At 34.3% G+C, this 21,093-nt stretch overlaps 1 protein-coding gene across 3 annotated transcripts in view; it reads left to right on the forward strand.

The window, feature by feature from the left end:
- LOC105831067 (GPI transamidase component PIG-S) overlaps positions 1-17,196 on the forward strand; it is a 293,030-nt gene extending 275,834 nt beyond the window's left edge. For all 3 annotated transcript variants that reach the window (XM_036293075.1, XM_036293076.1, XM_036293077.1), the window contains exon 9: positions 16,907-17,196. In XM_036293075.1, the coding sequence (XP_036148968.1) occupies positions 16,907-17,066 (160 nt within the window). In that variant the 3' untranslated portion in view covers positions 17,067-17,196. The remainder of the gene's footprint in view (positions 1-16,906) is intronic.
- Positions 17,197-21,093: the final 3,897 nt, after the last annotated feature.

Consider the following 21,093-nt stretch of genomic DNA (forward strand, 5'->3'; position numbering starts at 1 on the left):
AACCGTGGCCGCGCGCGTGCACGCACGCACGCACGCACGCACGCACGCACGCACGCACGCACGCACACACACACACGGGGGGGGGGGGAATGCAAGAAAAGCGTTTGGCCCCTCTCCTGCACCCAACTCGCTGGTAGGGGTGACCTAAACAGAAAGGTATAGAAATGTACCGTACATTTCCCCTACTGGCAGGATGAGTGCGGGAGAAGGGCTGAAGGCCTCCCTTGTACCCCCCCCCCCGTGTGTATGTGTGGGGTTACAGTGTAGAAATGTAAGGTGTATAACTTTACGGTGTACAACTTTACGGTGTACAACTTTGCGATGTACAACTTTACGGTGTACAATTTTGCGGTGTACAACTTTGCGGTGTAACGACCGTTTTTCGCATGGCCTAGCTCGTTGGAAGGGGTCTAGGGCGAAAAAGAGTTCAGAGACAGCAAACTCGGAAGTTTCGATAAAATAAACATATATTTAAAATCTTAACCCTCAGTTACCTCTCTGGGTTACGTTTACCCATATCAAAAATTTAAACATGTGTCATTGCTAAATGACTTGGAATTTTGACTCGGGGCTTGGGGCGATAAAACTTCTATATCTCCACTACAAATCTCTCAACATAGCAACTTTAATATAATCGAAACCTCTTAATGCGAGAGGCGTCAAATCTGTCAATGGGTTAAATTTACCCAGTGTGGTGTTAGAGTCACTTTTCAATAATTTAATTATAATATAAATTTAATTAAAATATTATTTAATTAATTGTAATATAATTAATAATAATTAAATTTCAATAATTTTCATTTTTTTGTTCAAACGAGTAGTGTATTTTATCATTTTTACGCATGCGTTAAAAGCCGCGCGCGATCTTCTAGCAATGTAGAAGGACATGTCCATGCAAGTACCGCGCAAGTAAACCGCAAGCCGTCACGTCGCGTAAAACGCAGTAGTTGCTCGAGCGCATCAGAGTACATTAGAATACATTTACGAGTGAAGATAAACTTTTCAAAATTACGTATAATACGTATACAAAAGCTAAAAATTTCATTCAGAGAAGTGATGTTTTATTTTGAATATTATTTATGAAAATTATTTATGAAATGAAAATATTTATACAACTTGCATAAATATTTTCAATTTTTAATTTTTGTCTTTATTCAATTGAATATCGAATTACTGGTGGAAAATTTGATAAAGATGGAGATGCGTTCTCAAATTTGTAAGGCAGCTGAATTGAACAATATTTTTGAAAACACCGATGATACATTTGAAGATAATGAAAGCGAAAGTGAGGTAGAAGATCATGTCGAAACTGAAAGCTTTTATGAGACAGAAGAGGATGCTGATTCTGAAGATGATGAAGAAGCAGAAAAAGAAAACACAGAGGTTTTAACATCACGAAAGCGAGGTCGTAAACCATACCTACGTTCAAAAAGTGGATTTGCATGGTCAGTAAAAGCTCTGGAATCTAGAAGACATTCTCATACGGAGATCGAATATATTCCTACTTGTAAAGGTGAAGCTCTAAATATTAGTACACCTCTTGGACTCTTTTGTTTAGCGATGAAATTCTCAATATAATTGTAACTCACACAAATGAGGAAATAGACGGAGCAATTGCAAAAATCAGAAAAAGAAGTGGAAGGATCACAACTTATCACAAATCTATAGATATTATAGAATTAAAAACTCTAATAGGTCTATTATACTTCGCGGGCATGCAAAAAGTAAATAATACAAATACAAAAATGTTGTGGTCGCTTTACGGTATGTTTTTGTTCAGATTGACAATGCCTCTAAACCGATTTAATTTTTTACTTCAGTGCATGAGATTTGATAACAAAAATACACGTTGTGAACGAAAAGCTACAAATCGTTTAGCACATATCCGTGAAATTTGGGATATATTTATTGCTAATTACGATCCACATACTAATTGCACCATCGACGAACAATTACCTTCTTTTTGCGGTAAATGTTTATTCCGAATATATATGCCGGCGAAACCTGATATATTATGATTTGAAAATCATAATGCTAAATGACGCGACGACGCATTATATGTATAATGCGATCCCATATGTTGGAGTTGTCGATAAAAATATGAGCGAATCAGTTCCATCTTATTATATTAGAAAATTCTCAGAACCAATTTACCATACCGGACGGAATATTACGTGTGATAATTGGTTCTCATCCATTCCAATCTGCAACAAAATGAAAACTGAATATAATCTCACTATGGTAGGAACGATCCGAAAAAATAAACGGGAAATACCGGAACGGTTCAAAAAAGTACCATCCAAAGGAACGAATGTTCAATTTGCTTTCCACAATATTCCGTAATATTCCATAATATTCCGAAAACATTAGTGTTCTTTAATCCAAAGAAAAAAAGTTGTGTTAATGTTATCGTCATTACACTTCACAGATAAAATCGATTTGGAGACAGGAAAGCCCGAGATTATTACCTTCTATAATCATACAAAAGGAGGGACTGATAGTTTTGATAAAAAATATAATGATTATACAACTGCGAGAAAAACTTGTCGTTGGCCGATGCGTTTTTTTGGAATGTTAGATCAGGCGAATGTTAACAGTATTATTTTATATTCTTTACTTAAAAATAATGAAAAATTAAAGCGTAAAGATTTTATACTTGAACTAGTTTTATCTCTTGTAAAACCATTACTAGCAAGGCGCTTGGCTTCTAGAACTTTACAAACTACAATGAGAATTCATCGAAAAGTTTATGAGACCTACAGAAATTCTAGAAGAGCAAGATTTGCATGATTTGATAGCTGAAAATAAAATGGCAAAATCAAAGAGATGTGGATTTTATCCAGTGGCGTTAGACCGTAAAACTTATCATAAATGTTTGAGATGCGAGAAGCCAATATGCAAAGAGCACACAGTAAAAATATGTTGCAATTGTTGCATAAATCTAAGTGAGCAACAAATATTTTTTTACATTATGTATGCTTTTATTAATAAAAAAATAAAGTATTTCTATCAATATTACATTGTATTATTTTATTATCTTCGAAGAAAAATGAAATATTTTAGATAAACAGCTCATTGATAAAAGTTTAAAATTCTTCAACTTTATCTCGTCAAATAATTATTCTTTTTAGAGCTAATCGTAATAACGTATTTTTTTCGTAAAATTTGATTCAAACCCTTTACATTTCTGTATATTTAAACGTTTACCTCTTTTTTTTAACAATAAATTATAATTTTTTTAAAAAAACATGATTTTTTGGAAATTTTAGGAAATTACTTTTCATTTCTTCTAAAATATCTTGAGTCGTAGAAATCTGGTGACATTTGTACCGATATATTCTCTTTTCTTACTGTCTGGCGTATTGATTGAAAAAAATACTTCAAAAAAGCTTCATTAGATCCTGAAATATAAAGAAAAATGACTCTGGATTACTTTAACTCATGAGTGGTAAAATAGGGTGGCCAAAAATGTGTGGTAACTGAGGGTTAATATTACATCAGTTCGTGGTATTTATAATCGGTGTGTACATGCTTCGCCGGTGCGTTTTTGTGTCGGTTGCCCGACCGGATCAGCTGATCCGGCTTGGCGGGCGCCTGCGATGCGCGCGGTGAGATGGGCGGCGATCGCCTCGAGCGTGGCCGGCGGGTGCGCGGCGCGGCGTTATGGGTATCTCGCGACGCGACGTGTTTCCCGGAATTTCGGTGAGAATCTCGGGTATCGTTGGTCTGTTTCTTGGCGAGGTGTCGATTCCGAGAATGCTCGGGGGGGGGGGCGGAGAACACTCCATGCCGGTTACCGAGCTCCTTGGAGTCGGAATATGAGTCGGTGTAGCGACCGAGAGTTCTCGGTGAAGGCGGAAAACCCTCCACCCTCGATTTGCCAATAGGAAGGATGAGGAATCGGACTGAGAACTCTCTGCGATGATGGAGAATACTCTACCGTGTTTTCGCTCTGAGGTTTAGGCTTCTCGTCGGATTCGGTCCGAACGGGATAACGAGAAGTGTCTGTGCCGCTGTCGAGGTGGCTTTATATACCGCTCTCGACAGCGGTTCGGGGATCTCCGGTAATCCTCGGTCCCCTCCTAATTCAGCACCCCGCTGATCGGGATGCTGGCTTGGGAGGGGAGTACGCGGGCTGCCGAGACGGACGTTATCTCGGCGGCATGGAAATTTTGGCGGGCATGCCAAAAGCTACCCTTTGTGCCGGCTCGGCGGCTGGTTGGCCGGGCCGTGCAGTCGGTGTTAGCTGGTCGGGACGTTGTTTGTTACAACGGTGTACATTATTTTGTGACCATTTGCAACGTGTCCATCTGCACTATGTCCAATCGTACTGTGTCCAAGTAAAAACCACTCGTACGCTTATACCTTTACCTAACGTTTGTGTATGTATTCGTTTTGATATTAGACAAAATTTTGAGTGGATATAATTTGCACACATTCGAAATGACCACGCGTAAATTTGACCACGTTCAAAATGGCCACGTTCGAAACCGCCACGTTCGGAATAGTCACGGAAAATATTGCTCACATTCGAAACGACCACGTCCGAAACGGCCACGTCCAAAATGGCCACGTTCGGAATGGCCACGTTCGAAACGGCCATGTTTGTAATGATTTTTTTCTTGTTTTGCGTGGAAAGTTGCAAACCCATGTGGTGCAGAGAATGCTTTGCGCGCGCGCGCGCGCGCGCGCGCGCGCACGCACGCACGCACGCACGCACGCACGCACGCACGCACGCACGCACGCACGCACGCACGCACGCACGCACGCACGCACGCACGCACGCACGCACGCACGCACGCACGCACGCACGCACGCACGCACACACACACACACACACACACACACACAGGAGAGGGGGTGCAAGGGGGGCCTTCGGCCCTCCTTCCGCACCCACTCCGTTTAAGTCGCTAATCCATGTGTGTTGTACTGGAAATTATGTAAAACATACGTGACCATTTCGAACGTGGCCATTTCGAACGTGGCCGTTTCGGACGTGGCCGTTTCGAACGTGGGCAAATTGAACGTGCAATATTTCCCGTGGTCATTCCGAACATATTTTCCTTATGAAAAAATACTATTGGATTACACAGGCACACAAAAAAAAAGTGGTTGGTCCGGCGGACTAGACTAGTCAATCCTTATGTATTTTGACCCGCTGAATCCGAATCCAAGATCAGAATTGCAAAGTTAGCTCGCATTTCCTAACCTAAAAAAAAAATTTTTTTTTTAAATGTTGGTCCGGCAAACCAGACTAGTTTATTTTTATGTATTTTGACCCGCTGAATCCAAATCCAAGGTCAGAATTGCTGAATTGGCTCATTTTTTCCTAACCTCAAAAAAAAATTTTTTTTTAATGTTGGTCCGGCGGACCAGACTGGTCTATCCTTATGTATTTTGACCCGCTGAATCCAAATCCAAGGTCAGAATTGCTGAATTAGCTCATTTTTTCCTAATCTCAAAAAAATTTTTTTTAGGTTAGGAAATGCGAGCTAACTTTGCAATTCTGACCTTGGATTCGGATTCAGCAGGTCAAAATACATAAGAATTGACTAGTCTGGCCCACCGGGCCAATATTAAAAAAAAATTTTTTTTGAGGTTAGAAAATGCGAGCTAACTTTGCAATTCTGACCTTAGATTCGGATTCAGCGGGTCGAAATACATAAGAATTGACTAGTCTAGTCCGCCGGACCAACCACTTTTTTTTTGTGTACCTGTGTTATTGAATTATTCGCCAAAAACTACTGAAAACTATTGGAACTAATAATAATACTATTGGACACATTATTAGTCCCAATAGTTTTCAGTAATTTTTTGGCGAATAGTCCAACAGTATTTCATAAGAGTTAATTTAAAATAATACACAAAATGTATAATATACTGTGCAACAAAATTAACGCAACAAAAATTTATACCAAAATTTTACTTAACTTCAAGTAATCGTAATGTCGCGAAAACTTATCACATTGGAATAATTTTTTTTCATTTTAAAGCTTGAAATATCTACTTTAAAAAGCATTTGTCAAATTTTGATTTTTTTCTTTTTCCTTATCGGCATCTCTTTAAAAGTAAGAACGTGTTTGGTCTTAAAAAATTTGCACACTTTGATGCACTACACGGGGTGCAATGAATTTTTCTTGTAAACTTTATAAGAAGTATCGTAAATTATAAACTTTTTCTTACAAATTGAAAAAAAAATAAAGTTTGTACAATTTTGGGAGGCGGAGTTATGACGTATTAAAATTACCTATGCATTTTAGTTTGTTTATGCCTATTACCACCAATATTTCTCGATGCGCACTACGAAGAGGTTGTTGATCGGATTTTGTGCATTTGTGGCGCATTGTGCGTGTGTGGCGTGCATGTGTAAAGATTACAAGAAATGTTTTATAAAGAAAGATAAATAAGAAAGATAAATATTCAATAAATAAAACATACAAAAAACAATAAAATTGAAAACACAAAAAAATTTTTAAATAAAAAACCAAAAGCAAAAGTGAATCTTATTCATGTTCACTTTCTCGTGGCAAGATTCAGACAACGGCTGTGATTATAGACGGCTAAGCAACCTAAAAAAATACATGCATCTGTGAGTGCATAACTGCAAACGCACACGTATCTGTAGGCACGCACGCGCATACATATACACATACTTGTATAAATAATTACACATGTATTTGTGAAAAGCAACTACTTTTCGATTGGGTTCAGATTTTCTAACAATAAGTAAACATTGGTTTTTTACTACCATGATATAACTTTTGAGTCGTCATTTTAAATCAGCCATTTTTTCCCCCCAAAAAATGATTTTGATTCAAAAAATTTGCAAAGTTCTATATTTTTCATTTATAACTGCATTAAAATTCAGCAGAAATAGAGAAATTCGAGAAATGTCCACTTATTTGCCTCCATTTTGTTTTCACCATCTTGATTTTAAAAAAATGCTGCATGCCTTTCGAAAATTTAGACATATAGACATTAGACATAAATATATCCACGTTTTGGTGAATTTCAAAAACCATAAATAATAGTAAATTACAGATATATGAAAAATAATTAGTAAAAATTTCGATTTTTTGTTAAAAATCGAGCTGTAACTTTTGAACAAATGGAATTTTTGAAGTTCTGACAACTGCATCTGAAATAGCAATCCCGAAAACACAAAGAATGAGTTTCATACAATTTTTTTCCGCTTTAACATAAGAAATTATAGCGATGACAATTGCATAGAAAAAGTGTCCACATTTGGTCCTCAAAGGTTTAAAATAATATAATATATTAATTATATAATGTATTAAATATATTATATAATTCTTTTTTAAATAAAATTAGAATTTTATTTTTTCAATATAATTCGTTTTTTGTTAAAGTTAGTAATAATAGTTTTAATAATATAACAAATAATTAAATAATATACTATATTAAATATATATCTAATATATTATATATATATTATAAAAGTCTTTTTCAATATAAAAGTATAATTATTTTATTTTATTAATGTAATTTATGTTTTTTAAGTTTAGTAATATAATAAATATTATTCCTATATAAAATATAAAATTATAAGTATTATTTTATTTTATAATCTTAACTTGTGTTTTTTATTTAAAATTTAATAATATAGTATGATGTATATTTAAGGGAAAGAAAGAGAAAGATAGATAAATAGACAGATAGATAGATAGACAGGTAGATAGATAGATAGATAGGTAGATACATAGACAGAGAGAGATAGATAGATAGACAGAGAGAGAGATGATAATGATGATGATGATACACTTTATTATGCCCAAGCATAAACTGAAGGGCAAAAGATACAATAAGTACAGATGTAAATTATAATAATTTAAGAACAGCAGAGGTATAAAGACGCTAATAATACATAAAATTTAAACTAAAGCGCAAATAGATACAAGCATAGCATTAGCTAGGGAACCAGAACTATTGAGAATAGTAACCGTATTGAAGTACATGTAAAGCATATGAAGAAGGAAGCTTAAGTTGCTAGATTTATATACAAGACTCGCAAAAAGTTGAAAGCTAAAGTTTCACATGAACCTAAGCCTAGACAGTGGATAATGAGATAGGTGAGATGAGAATAGAGAGATAATGACATCATGAAGAGCGGGAGGTGTAAAAGATAAGCTAAGAGTTTACAGTAGAACTAATCGCTCAGAGTGTAAAAATTGAAGTAGAGGCCAAGTAGAAATGTAAAGTAAAAGAACGAGTATTAATAAGATGAAAACATGAAAGATGAAAAACTTATGAGATGAAAAACTAATAAGATGAAAAACTTTAAAGATGAAAAACTTTGAAGCCCAACAGAAATAGCTGAGAGAGATAAGATAAAACTATATCGCTAATCTATTTATGTACATGCACACATGCACATACTCTAAAATACTGAACTAAGAAATTGCGTAAAATGCGATATAGTACGACTATCAGACGGCAATCAGACGGGCTCCGATGCGTTCAGGAACGTGTGAAGAAGAATCTTAAAGGAATTAAGGAAGGACGCGGAGATAATGTAGTCTGGGAGTGAGTGCCAAAAATAAATAGCGGAAAGGCGAAAAGAATTTCTATAGATGATGGTACGATGAGAAGAGATGTGGAAGGTGGAGGACTGAGACGTGGAACGATCGGATCTGCTGATCTGAGGATCAGGAGGGGGGGGGAGCTCACTAAGATACGAAGCAGAGCGTAAATGGAGAATGCGGTCGAACAGCCGAGAAAGTAGAGCCTTCTGCTCTCAATCGAAAGCCATCCCAAACTGCGTCGGTACGGCGTAATATGTTCATCTCGTCTGAGGTTGAAAATAAATCTTATGCAGCAATTGACCAAACGTTGCAATTTTGTATTTAGTTCAGAACTTAAGGGGATACTAAACTGCTCTGTTTTATCATTAATTTTCGGACACCGAAATCTTTTTATTGATTGCATGGAATTGAAAATCCTTCTCCAAAATTAAAATACAGATAATAACGCGGTGCGCTGCGATCAATTTCATACGAAAAACGAAAGAAAGTTAGAAAATTATAGTTTTGTTATCGATTTCTGTAGTCGACTCGTGAAAACATTGGCTGCGTATAAAAGTTTTAGACTTTGTACGTATAAAATAAGCATGGAGCGCACTTGGCATTTCAGCAAAGAACAATACTGTGCTTTTAGAATGAGCCTAGGAACCTTAAAAAAAAAGTTTTCGGTGTTTAAGAGGATCCTATCTGTTTTATCGTCAGAATTGTACAATTTGTTCCAATGTACAACTTTTTATTGCATTTACAGAATTAAAAATTCTCCACAATTAATTCTGGAAAAGGATTTCGAAATCTATAAAAGAAATACATACAAAATTTTGTTAATAACGTGCCCAAATGACTCTACATTATCGACCTTGATCAAGTTTGACGAGCAGTTTAGCATCCTCTTAAGCCATGATATACTAGGCAGAGAGAGAGAGAGAGAGAGAGAGAGAGAGAGAGAGAGAGAGAGAGAGAGAGAGAGAGAGAGAGGGTAGAAAAGTAATTAGTAGGAGAAACAATGACTTTTGCAAAAAGAATAAACGGAAAGAAAAAAAGAGAGAGCGTAAGAAATAAGAAATAAGGAGAAATATCAAGTAATAATAAAATAGGAAATAACATTATGCAATAATGTCTGATGTTTATTTATAATATATATGTTTGTGATAATTACAAAATACTTTAAGTTGATTGTTTAATTAATATTATACGTATGATACTTATTTAATTAAAATTGTTTAATGTATAATCTATAGAAAAAATAAAATAATTTCTTAAATAAATATTTATATTTATATATTTTATTCTGTTTTTACCCATTTATTTAATGTAAAATTTAATTTTGAATGCCGCTTTTTATCACGTCCATAGGACGTCCATAGAACACCCACAGGACGTTCATAGAACGTCCATTGGACATATTTTAGGGATCTAGCATGTCCACCAATTTCATAAACCAATATCCCATAGACGTCCATAGAATGTCCGAAGGATGTAAAACGGATGGCCTGTGGATATCCTCAATATCCGTTAAGGACGAAATACGTCTTATGGATGTCGTTAGGATACCCTTACGGAAAAAACACTCTAATTTTGAGAGTTTACACTCACTAGTGGGAGTTTACTCCCAAATTTAGGTGTATACGCTCAAATCTTGAGTATTTACACTAAAGATTGAGTGTTTATACTCGAACATTGAGTGTGTACACCCAATGATTGAGTGTTCATATCAAAGTTTGGATTTAAATATTGAATATTTGAAAGTATACTCTCAACATTTGGATATGACACTCAATAAATGAGTATACTTTCAATACAAAGTGTAAACACTGAAACGTACACTCAACATCTATCGGTTGAAGGTATACACTTAATATTGAGTGTGCACTCTTAAACATTGGATTAGAAAATGTTAAATAAAAACAAAAGCAAGAAAAGCAAATTCAACCGAGATTAAAATTAATCTGCATTGGTAGAAATGGACATAAAACGAATATCTAAAATAAACATTCAACTATAGAGTGTTCAGCTGGCTTTGAGTATTAATTTGAGTATTACTTTCAACTTGGATGTTTGCCATCTAATTGAGTGTTAATTTCAGTGTTATTCTTAAATTTAGGATTAACATTGAAATTAACACTCAATTAGATGGTGAACATTCAAGGTGAGTGTTTACACTAAATTGAGTGTTTACCCCTTGTCCCAAATTATACTCGACTTGAGTATTTTTTTAAGTGTTATTTTTAGTGTTTTTTCCGTAAGGGTATCCGTGTGCTGTCTGCGTATATGTACTTCTTTTAAATATCTTTAAATTTTTTAAATCTTTTCGAATATAAAATTCTAAATATTTTTTTATTTTATAAATATAAATTTATTAATTACATTATAAATTGTACTTAAATGTTATTTTCTATTTTTCTATTACTACCTGACATCTCTTCCTTCCCCCCCCCCCTCTCTCTCTTTCTCTATCTATCTATCCATCTATCCATCTACCCATCTATCCATCTACCCATCTACCCATCTACCCATCTACCCATCTACCCATCTACCCATCTACTCATCTATCCATCTATCCATCTATCCATCTATCTATTCTTAATCCTTTTCCTTTTCTTAAATTCTGTTTTTCTGATAAAATTCATGTTCCATCAAATACGTAAAATACGTGAACTATCCAAATGTAATATTTTAAATTAAACTTTTATTTAAATTATAACTATTTCTTTTTCTTTCTTTTTCTGTATTAACTTATAATTCAATTTATATTCATAAAATAAAAATAAAAAAGTAAAAAGCTAAATGGCGCGCGCGAAGCGCGCATAATGTTGTGTTATAATATTTTATATTTAAAAAAGAAACATTTTTTACATTTTTATAACAAAATAAAAAAGATTGTTTTTATTTATTTTCATTTTTCTTCAACATATCATTTTTTTCCATTTTTTTTCTGTTAAAATAATTATACTTTTTAAACGATACCTAAAATCCATTTTATCCCGGGTTCTAGATTTATCTTTTACCTTTTTAAAACTGTTCAATTTTTAAAAATTCGTTATAAATTGATGAAAATACAATAGATTTTCAAAAAGAAGTCATTTTGCGATTTTTTCTAAACTTATTTTGTTTAAATTAATGTTTTATGTGTTTAATGTTAATTAAATATTATTGCGCATTACACTATCGTCTTTGTCATTAAAAGACAAAGAAATTCATGTAGCATATATAATATTGATTTTAGTTCATCTGTTCAATGCAGCACGTTTGAGAACGAATGGGGTACATTTTTAACCCAGTAAAACATTTAAGGTTGAAAAATATAAGTATACCGTTCTAGAGTTAAATAAATTTGTTTCAAAAATATAAATATAAATAATATATTGTATATGTATAATATTATAGTGGTACAAATACACGCACACGCAAATGCGCATACGTACACACACACATTACATCAAGTTATCATATTATGCACATTATCAAAAATATAACCTTAAGAAATCAAAATCACATACCTGATTATCTGTTTTAAAATGTAATTGTAAAATTTTTATGTAAAAAATAATTTTGTAATAGTTTAAAAGAAACAAATTTTGTTTTTATTCAGTAATTTTTTTAATTTATAAATATTTATATCTGTATTTTTTTGTTTCTTTTTTTTCATGTTTGTAAGTAATAAAATTTTAACTTTATTTGGTGAAGATGATTAAAAAAAATTTATTTACTAAACATAAGTCCATTGTTACAGCAGTGAACAATTCAAATAATGTAACATTGAAGTGGCCCCGGCCTCTAAACTCAGGGCCAATTTTATCGCATTCAGTGGTGCGCACTAAGAGCATTTTGCATTTCCAATGAAACATTTAGCATTCAAAACTCACTCATTACTATTACCAATGAAATACGCTTTAAGCATTTAATGCCAGCAAGTTTTTTTCAATGGAAGATGCTATAAGTAACACAGCACGTCAAATAATCTTTGAATTGAATTAATTTTTGATCATTATATTTACAAGACACGTTACAGTTTATTTTATCTAAATTTATTTTTGCTTTTGTCTGTAATATCTTATACAATTATTTTAACTTTTTTGACTATACATAAATTTTAAATTTAATTTACCCAAAGATTACTGTTACATATTATCCCTTTGAGTGGCGCATTATTGTTTAAGACCTACTTCTTTTCTTAATGTTATATCTAAAGTTTTTGAGATCGCTGATTACGAATCTGAAGTCAGATTTTCAAAATTTAAGATGGCGGATCCAATTTGGCGGTCAAAAATTCAGAAATTTATTCTATTTAAGTGAGAATCTGTAATAAGGAGTTTTCGGGACCTGTAAATCCGAAGTCAGATTTAAAAAATTTAAGATTTAACTTTATGACCCTAGGTGTAATTAAAACGTAAATTGTTGTTAATTTTTAACAAATATTTTTCTGCTATTTTGGTGCTCTAAACGGGGGTGATCGCATTTGCTTACGTTCCCGATTACCTACTGCTTCGTTTGCACACAAATTTTGCAAAAATTCCCGATTGCCGACATTCTTGATTGCCCACGTCCCGATTGCCTACTGCTTCGTTTGCACACACGAAAATAATTAAGGTGCAAAAGTACGATTGCACACGTGACACTGTTGCACACATGACGCTATTGCACACGTGCACATTGTACACGTAATATAATTACGCGCATACACATTGCACACATGACAATTACCACATAGGTTTGCGACTTTCCAGGCACCCCTACCGACGGGGTGGGTGCGGGAGGAGGGGGCCAAGCCCCCCCTTGCAACCTCCGTGTGTGTGTGTGTGTGTGTCCACGCTTTGTACTGTTCCACATGGGTTTGTGACTCTCCATGCAAAACGAGGTCTACCTACTTTTCTTTTTATTTTTAATATGGTATATCTCGAAAACTAAAGCAGTTACCTCTATAATAAGATCTATACAACTTTGTCGAGCATAAAAAATATTATCAAAAACCATTGTCAAATCAAGGCGCTCAAGTTATTGGAATCGTGCCTTCAGTGTATGAGCGCAATGATATCATGCCCAGATAGCCAAGCGAGATTAAGCATATCGGGCAAATTAATGCACTGCATGTATGTTGTGAACTTGCCCACAATTTGCTGTTATTGTAATTTAACGTGGAACGAAGTTAACATCAGGAGAGCAAATAACTTTCATGAGTTTATAAAATTATAAGTGCATGCATTGAGGAATAATAAACTTGTCACATTGACAGCAATTGTGCATGCATGTTGACAACTTGCCGTCAGTTTGTTGAATTCTAATGTAGAATTTTATATGATGTCAGAACAACAGACAGTTTGAGGAAACACCTTGGCTTTAGTTTGATAAAATTAATAGGGAATAAGTCACAGCAAAATAACAACATGTTGCCTTTATTTGGCTATCTGGGTGTGTGCAATGTGCACGTGTGCAACAGCGTCACGTGTGCAATGTGTATGGGCGTAATTATATCACGTGTGCAATGTGCACGTGTGCAATAGCGTCACATGTGCAATGTGTATGAGCGTAATAATATAACGTGTGCAATCGTACTTTTGCACCTTAATTATTTTCGTGTGTGCAAACAAAGCAGTAGGGAATCGGGACGTGGACAATCGGGAATGTCGGCAATCTATAAAATTTGTGTGCAAACGAAGCAGTAGGCAATCGAGAACATAGGCAAACGGAACCCACTCCTCTAAATATCTCAAAAAGTAATAAATAATATTGTGATTCCGTCTATTTTTTTTCTACTGCGTTTTCTCATGGTTTTTGAATATTTAAGTGACGTATAATTTACGTTCGCACTCGATTGTAGGATGAAAATTGAAGAAAAAGATTGAATGAATTTTGAAGAATAAAAATTAATTGGAATTATTTTTATAATTAAATAAACACATTCTTCATTACTGAATCATCCCTTTTTTGCCTGAAAATTATTTAATTCAATTTTCAAAATAAATATATCTTCTGAAGCACCCAGTATTAAACTTTTTTTTCTTAAAGTACTATGTCTTAAGAATAAAACCCTAAATTTTTAGATAAAACTATAAAAAAATGAAAAAATTATGAATTTTTTAGTAAAAAGAGGCTTTTTATCTTTTTTTCCAAGATTTTATCTACTTCAAACATGAAAATTGATTGTTTAAGTTGTGAAAACATGTTTTTCAATGTGCAAATTATGTGTATGAATTTTTAATTCTCGATAGGATACATACTTTTGGTGCCATAAGCATTTAAAGTCGTTAGGGTCAAAATAACCCCGTGCGATTAGTATTGAATTTTTCGGAAGTGTGATTATTAAGGGACTGTTTGCGTTCAATATAATTTACTTAATAACTGCTGATCCTGAAGTAAACCTTTTTTATTAGATTTACAATTTTTATTTTGTTGTAATCATCTTTATTTTGTCTTTAATCCATTTACTAACGGAAATTATATCCATTATATCCGTGTTTAGCAGTTTCATAAATTTAGATATCCCTTCGTTAAAGAATTAAACACAATTAGATCAGGCAATACAGAGTTAGCCCTATTATTATTGCGCAAAATTATTTGTTGTATCATAACATAAGACAGCATTACAATGGCTGGGTTCAGGGAGACGCTATTAGCGCTAAAAGTATCATTTTAGCCTTGTTGCTTAGTGAATGTCAAAGAAAGATAGAGCACGCTCACAGAGCCAAAAGCATGCTCTCAGAATCCAACCAATATCAATAGATATTTTTAAAATTTTGCCTCCAAAAAAATTAAACAAAATTTTTCGTCAAGACACAATTTTGATGAGACCAATGGACACATATTATTGTTTATATAAGAATATCCACATAGTTTACAGACTGAATGGTATCGACTGTCATGTGTATCTTTAATTAAAACATCAAGTAACACTTAAGTAACTCAAATATAAGTTAAAAACAATGATTAATTTACCTTAAGGCCTGAAGAGTGATTTACTACCAATAAAAAGGATATCCGAATAATTAAAAAATAAATAGATGAATAAATAAATACAAAAAGTAGTTAGAAACATAAAATGAATAAATGGTCACAAGAATAAAATTAAAGGTGTATAAAGTAAATGTAAACTGTTTCTTCCAGTTGTCTATGTTTGAGACTGCTAAAACTGCTGTCTACTAAAACTGCTGTTATTGCGGATATTACCGAGGATATGAGTCGCTTATATACAGTTTACTTCGAGATTTTTTTTAGATTATTGAAATATAAGCCTGTTCTAAATATTTTGTGTCTATTTTGTGAATTTAATCTTTTTTTACTCTTTTGATGTGTATCATTTCAGAAATTAGCCTTTTATTAAGATATTTTTCCAGTGTCCAGAATTTTTATTCTATTCCATTCGAAATCATGATCATATTACATCCTAGGTTTAGCATTTACAGAGTGAAGAAGTATTTCATCACAATCATATTTTATGAATATGATTGTGATGTTCTAATATTCTAAATTTTAATTGTCTTTTTGTTTGACTAACATAGGATGTTTCACACTCTTTACAATTAAATTTATAGACTACGCATTGTATTAGGAAGAGAGTCTTTCTGAGCTTTAATTAATTTGTAAAATTTATTAATAAACGGCATTTAATTTACTCCATATTTTTGGTAATATTCCTAAATTTGCTTAAAATATTTTTAACATATGGAATTGTAAAATGTAGAGTACTTTCTTTTGTAAATTAGCAGTATCTTGTTTTTTTTACTTTAGTTTTTTTGTTGATTAAACTTTTTATTCATTTTTAATTGTTTAAAAAATTTAATTAATTGAACAGTTATTCTTTAATAATATCTCTACGATAAACTTAAAGTTTTTTTAATGAAATTCTGGAGTCAATAATAAAAAAATTTTATCAACAAGACTAAAAGTTGTATTTCTCTTTTGCAAAGTTAAAGCTTGGCAAAAAATTAAAGATAAGATACTTTTCAGAAAATGTTGGTTTTTGATACCAATTAAAACTGATTTTTCCGTCATTTTTTATAAGTGTGATAAATTTTTTAAAAATTTACAAGTCATGCGAGAATATATTATATATGAACATGTATGCCATATTGCTATCAATTTTATATTATGAAGAAAAATAATTATAGAAAGTCTGTCAGTAAATAAGAGATAAAATTTAAATTTAAAATTAAAATTCTAAAAATTTCCATTAATATACTAATTTTGTAAAAAATTTTAAATTATTATTTTCAAAAATAAAAGGTAATTGTTGAAATAACTTCTTTTTGTTATTTCTTGGATTTTTCCCTAAATTTTTTTGTGTATATTTTTATATTAAATGATATGAGACATTATATGAAAATTGAGTATATTTTAAAAATTACATTATAAATAATTTTGCAATATTACAGGTACGCAGTGTACATTCCTCTATTTCTGCCCGCTATGATACCGGTGATATTATCGCTCAAGAATATACAAAAGTACTACTTCCCTGGAAAGGACAATACAAAAAAAAAGATGGAGCATAAAGAACGTAAAAATAACGAGGAAAGTAAAACCGAAAGCTGAATAAGAGCCGCTTATCCGATAATAATATATTACATCCGTATAATTATGTGATTATTTATATATATATTAAAAATCATTTTGATCAAGAAATAATATATGGCAATAATAAATACAGAACATTCGAAAGGTTTAATCTGCGGTTTTATTTACAAGTATATCCTTGAACGCATCCTATGTCGAGTACTTTTAATACAATTAGGATGTGATACATAGTTCCACTTAAAGGACTTTATTAGTCAAGAGTAATCTTAACAATAATTAAGCGTAGGTTTAAAAATTTTTACTCACTGTCGTGACGAATAAAATACATCGAGATTTTGTACAAAAAGAGAAATACCAAAAAGAAATGTATGAGAAACGGTAAGCTGTTTTATTTCGAGAAAAAAAATCATTTTTAATAACATATTATATACTAGCATACAAAAGTGTTCACGCAAAAGTATACAATAAACGATTTTTTCTTTTCAGCCACTTTTTTGTGTCATTTGATTTTCTTTTTTGAATGATTAAATATCTGAGCAATCTGTTATTGAATAGCTTAATATTTTGTACTCGCTTGTTCTCTCCTATGTCCTTTTTAATCCTTCACATAGTATGTTGATTGAGGCTTATCGATCAGCATATCAAAGTTCCTATTATTATCAATAGTTGTCTCTTTATGAGTTAAAATGACCCAAGTAACACATAAAGCTGCAAAACGGCTGCGATAACGTTGTTACAGTTTAAATCACAGCATTTTTGTTTAGTACAGTTACTGCCTCAACATTATTGCAACGTTTTGACAATGTTGTAGCAGCAAAAATGGGACAACATTTTTAGGTTTTAAACATGTTGTTGCTGCTATTTGGCTGTACAGCTATGTTGCTATAAAAAAGTTATAATAACTTCTTTGCAGCAAAATAGCTGTACAGTCAAATAGCAGCAACAACATATTCGCAGCCGTTTTACAGCTATACATTCGCTATTTTAGTAAATAAATTAATAAGGCATAAAAATAATTTAATAAATAAATATTTTGAATATATAAATTAAGATTTAAAAATATAAAATAATTAAATTAAATTTTAATCACTTCCGTTTCCGGGCCAGACGTGTGTAGTTGCAAGCAGTGAATTGAGTGTAATAAGAGGTGTTGGAAAGCGTAGGAGAGGGTAGGATAGTCGGGTGGGAGCGAAAGAGAGCGATAGAGAGAGTGTGGGTGGATAGGTAAGTGGAGAAAGAGAGGATAAGAGTGAGTTAACGTATTAATTAGGTGTCTCGGGGAATAACAGGGTTAAAGCAGGGAGCAGGTAGAGAGAAGACGTGCGTACGTGAGAGTGGGGGAGCAGGAGCGCCGCATAGTGACAGAGTAGGGAGGTAATATAGAGTTAAGGCGGGTTCAGTAGACGCGACAAAAATGGCGGATAGAGGCAGAAGCGACAGTTGCACTTCGGTTGATAGCATGAGAGGTAGCAAGAGAGTAGCTAGATCGCCGGCGGGAGAGGACGGAGAGGAATGGGATAGGAAATTAAGAGATTGGAAAGAGGAGATTGTTAGTAGCTTAAAGATGGTTAAATTAGAGATGAAGGAAGAACTGAAGGAGATTATGGAGGAGCAGGGTAGAAAGTTGAGAGAGGAGATAAATGCGTTGAAAAAAGAAATTAATGATTTTAAGGAAAGAGAATATAGATGGGAAAGAGAAAGAAAAGAGTTAGTGGTGGAGCAGGAAGAGTTAAAGAGAAAGATAGAGAAAATAGAAGTAGGAGGAGATAACGCAGTGGGAAAAAAGGTGAAAGAGATAGAGAGGAGGTTAGAGATAAAGGAAAGGGAGGACAGAAGGAAGAATCTATTAATTAAAGGTGTAGAGGTCAAGGAAGGGAGTAGGAAAGAGGCGGTGGAGAAGGTGTTCAGGGAGATAGGAGCAGAGGTGACTGTGAAGGGAGTTAGGAGAATAGGAGAGGGGAACAAAAAAGGGAGAGAGATGATATGGGTGAAGTTAGAGAGTGAAGAACAGAGGAAAGAATGTGGAGTAGGAAGAAGACGCTAAAAGGTAGGGAAGAAAGAATTTTGGAAGATTGGACTTGGAAGGAGAGGAGGATGAGATGGAGGTTAGAAAAAATAGCAAGAGTAGAAGAGGAAAAGGGAAATAGGGTATGGTTAGGATATGGAAGGATCAGGATAGGAGATTATTGGTGGAAGTGGGATGAAGAAGAGGAAGTCTTGAGGAATGAGAAAGGAGAGTTGAGGATAGAGGAAGGGGGGGAAGGGAATGTAGGAAGATTGTGAAGGGTAAGTCAAGAGAGGAGAAGTCGAGAGAAGCGAGGGTCTTGAAAATAGCTTTTTGGAATGTGGCAGGGTTGGGGAATAAAGATAAAGATTTTTGGGATAATTTAAAGGAATGGGATGTAATGTTTTTATCAGAGACATGGGCGGACACAAGGGGTTGGGAAAAGATAAGAGCCAGGGTACCAAAGGGTTATGAGTGGGGAGTACAGAAGGCTAGTAGAAAAAATAGAAAAGGTAGAGCAATAGGGGGAATGGTGGTAGGAATAAGAAAAGAGTTAAGTGATAGAAAAAGTAAAATAGTTGAAATAGGAGAAGGGTTAGTGTCGGTGGGAATTAAGATTGGAAAGGAAAGTTGGAGGATTGTAGAGGTGTATATAAAGGAGGAAGGTAGGGAAGGAGCTATGCAGTTACTGAGACAGATGATGGAATCAAAGGATGGAGAAGCGAAGGTGATTATTGGGGGCGATTTCAACGCGAGAACCGGTAGAGAAGGAGGAGGTTGGGGGGAGGATTCGGATGGTGAAGAGGGGGAAGAGCAGACTAGGAGAATGTCCAAAGATAGTAAGGTAGATAAAGAAGGAAGAAAGCTAATAGAACTGATAGGTGAATGTGGATGGGAAATGTTAAATGGAAGGATGGTAGGAGATGAGGAAGGAGAGTATACGTATGTAGGAGCTAGGGGAAGCACGGTGATAGACTATATATTAGTAGATAGAGAGGCGAAAGATAGAATAAAAAAGATGAGGGTAATAGATAAGGTAGAGTCGGATCATTTTCCAGTAGTGGCAGAGGTGAGGAGTGAGGGGAGAGAGGTAAATGTAAGGAGGAGAGGCAGGGAGATAAGGGGAGTCTGGGATGAAGAGGGAAGGGAATTGTTCAGGAGAGTTTTGGAGGGGGAGATAGAGGAAAAATATGAACAGGAGGTAAATGAGGAGTGGGATAGGATGCGGAGTAAAATTAAGGATGCAATGGGGAAGACGGAGAGAGAGAGAAGGAAAGGCAAGAAGGTAGAAAGAGGCTGGTGGGACGAAGAATGTGAGGGCGTGAAGCGGCAGGTGAGGAGGGAATTAAGGAGGTGGAGAAAAGGACTAGAGGATAGGAGTAAATATATAGGGCTGAAAAGAGAATACAAAGTTCTATGTGAGAGGAAGAAAGAGGAGGAGAATAGGAAGTGGGAGAAAAAAGCAGAAGAGGCCAGGAATGAGAGTGAAGTGTGGGAGATAGTAAATAAGGATAGGAGAAAGAAAAGGAGGGTCAACGAAGGAATAAGAATGGAGGAGTGGAAAGAGTACTTTATGTGTTTGTTAGGTGGAGTAGAGACAAGAGTGGTTAGAGGAGACGAGAGAAAGGATAGAGAGAGTGGTAGGAGAGAGGTGGAACAGGGTATAAGCAAGGAGGAGGTAAGAAAGGTGGTGAGTAAACTAAAAGTAGGAAAAGCGGGAGGAGTAGATGGTATTCCGAATGAGGTATGGAGGTGGGGGGGAGGAAGGTTAGAGGAGTGGATAGGGGGTTTTTTGAATAGGGTATGGAGGGGAGAGGAATGGCCGGAGAATTGGAAAGAAGGAGTAGTAGTACCGATTGTTAAAAAGGGAGAGGGAAAGCAGGTGAAGGAGTATAGGGGAATAACGTTAATGCCCACGCTTTATAAGGTATATGCAAAAATTTTAGCAGAAAGGTTAAATGAGGAGATTGAGGAGAAGGGAATAATCCCAGAAAATCAGGCAGGTTTTAGGAATAAGAGAGGGACAATAGATAATATTTT

Source organism: Monomorium pharaonis, chromosome 10 (assembly GCF_013373865.1).
Source record: "Monomorium pharaonis isolate MP-MQ-018 chromosome 10, ASM1337386v2, whole genome shotgun sequence".
NCBI lineage: Eukaryota > Metazoa > Arthropoda > Insecta > Hymenoptera > Formicidae > Monomorium > Monomorium pharaonis.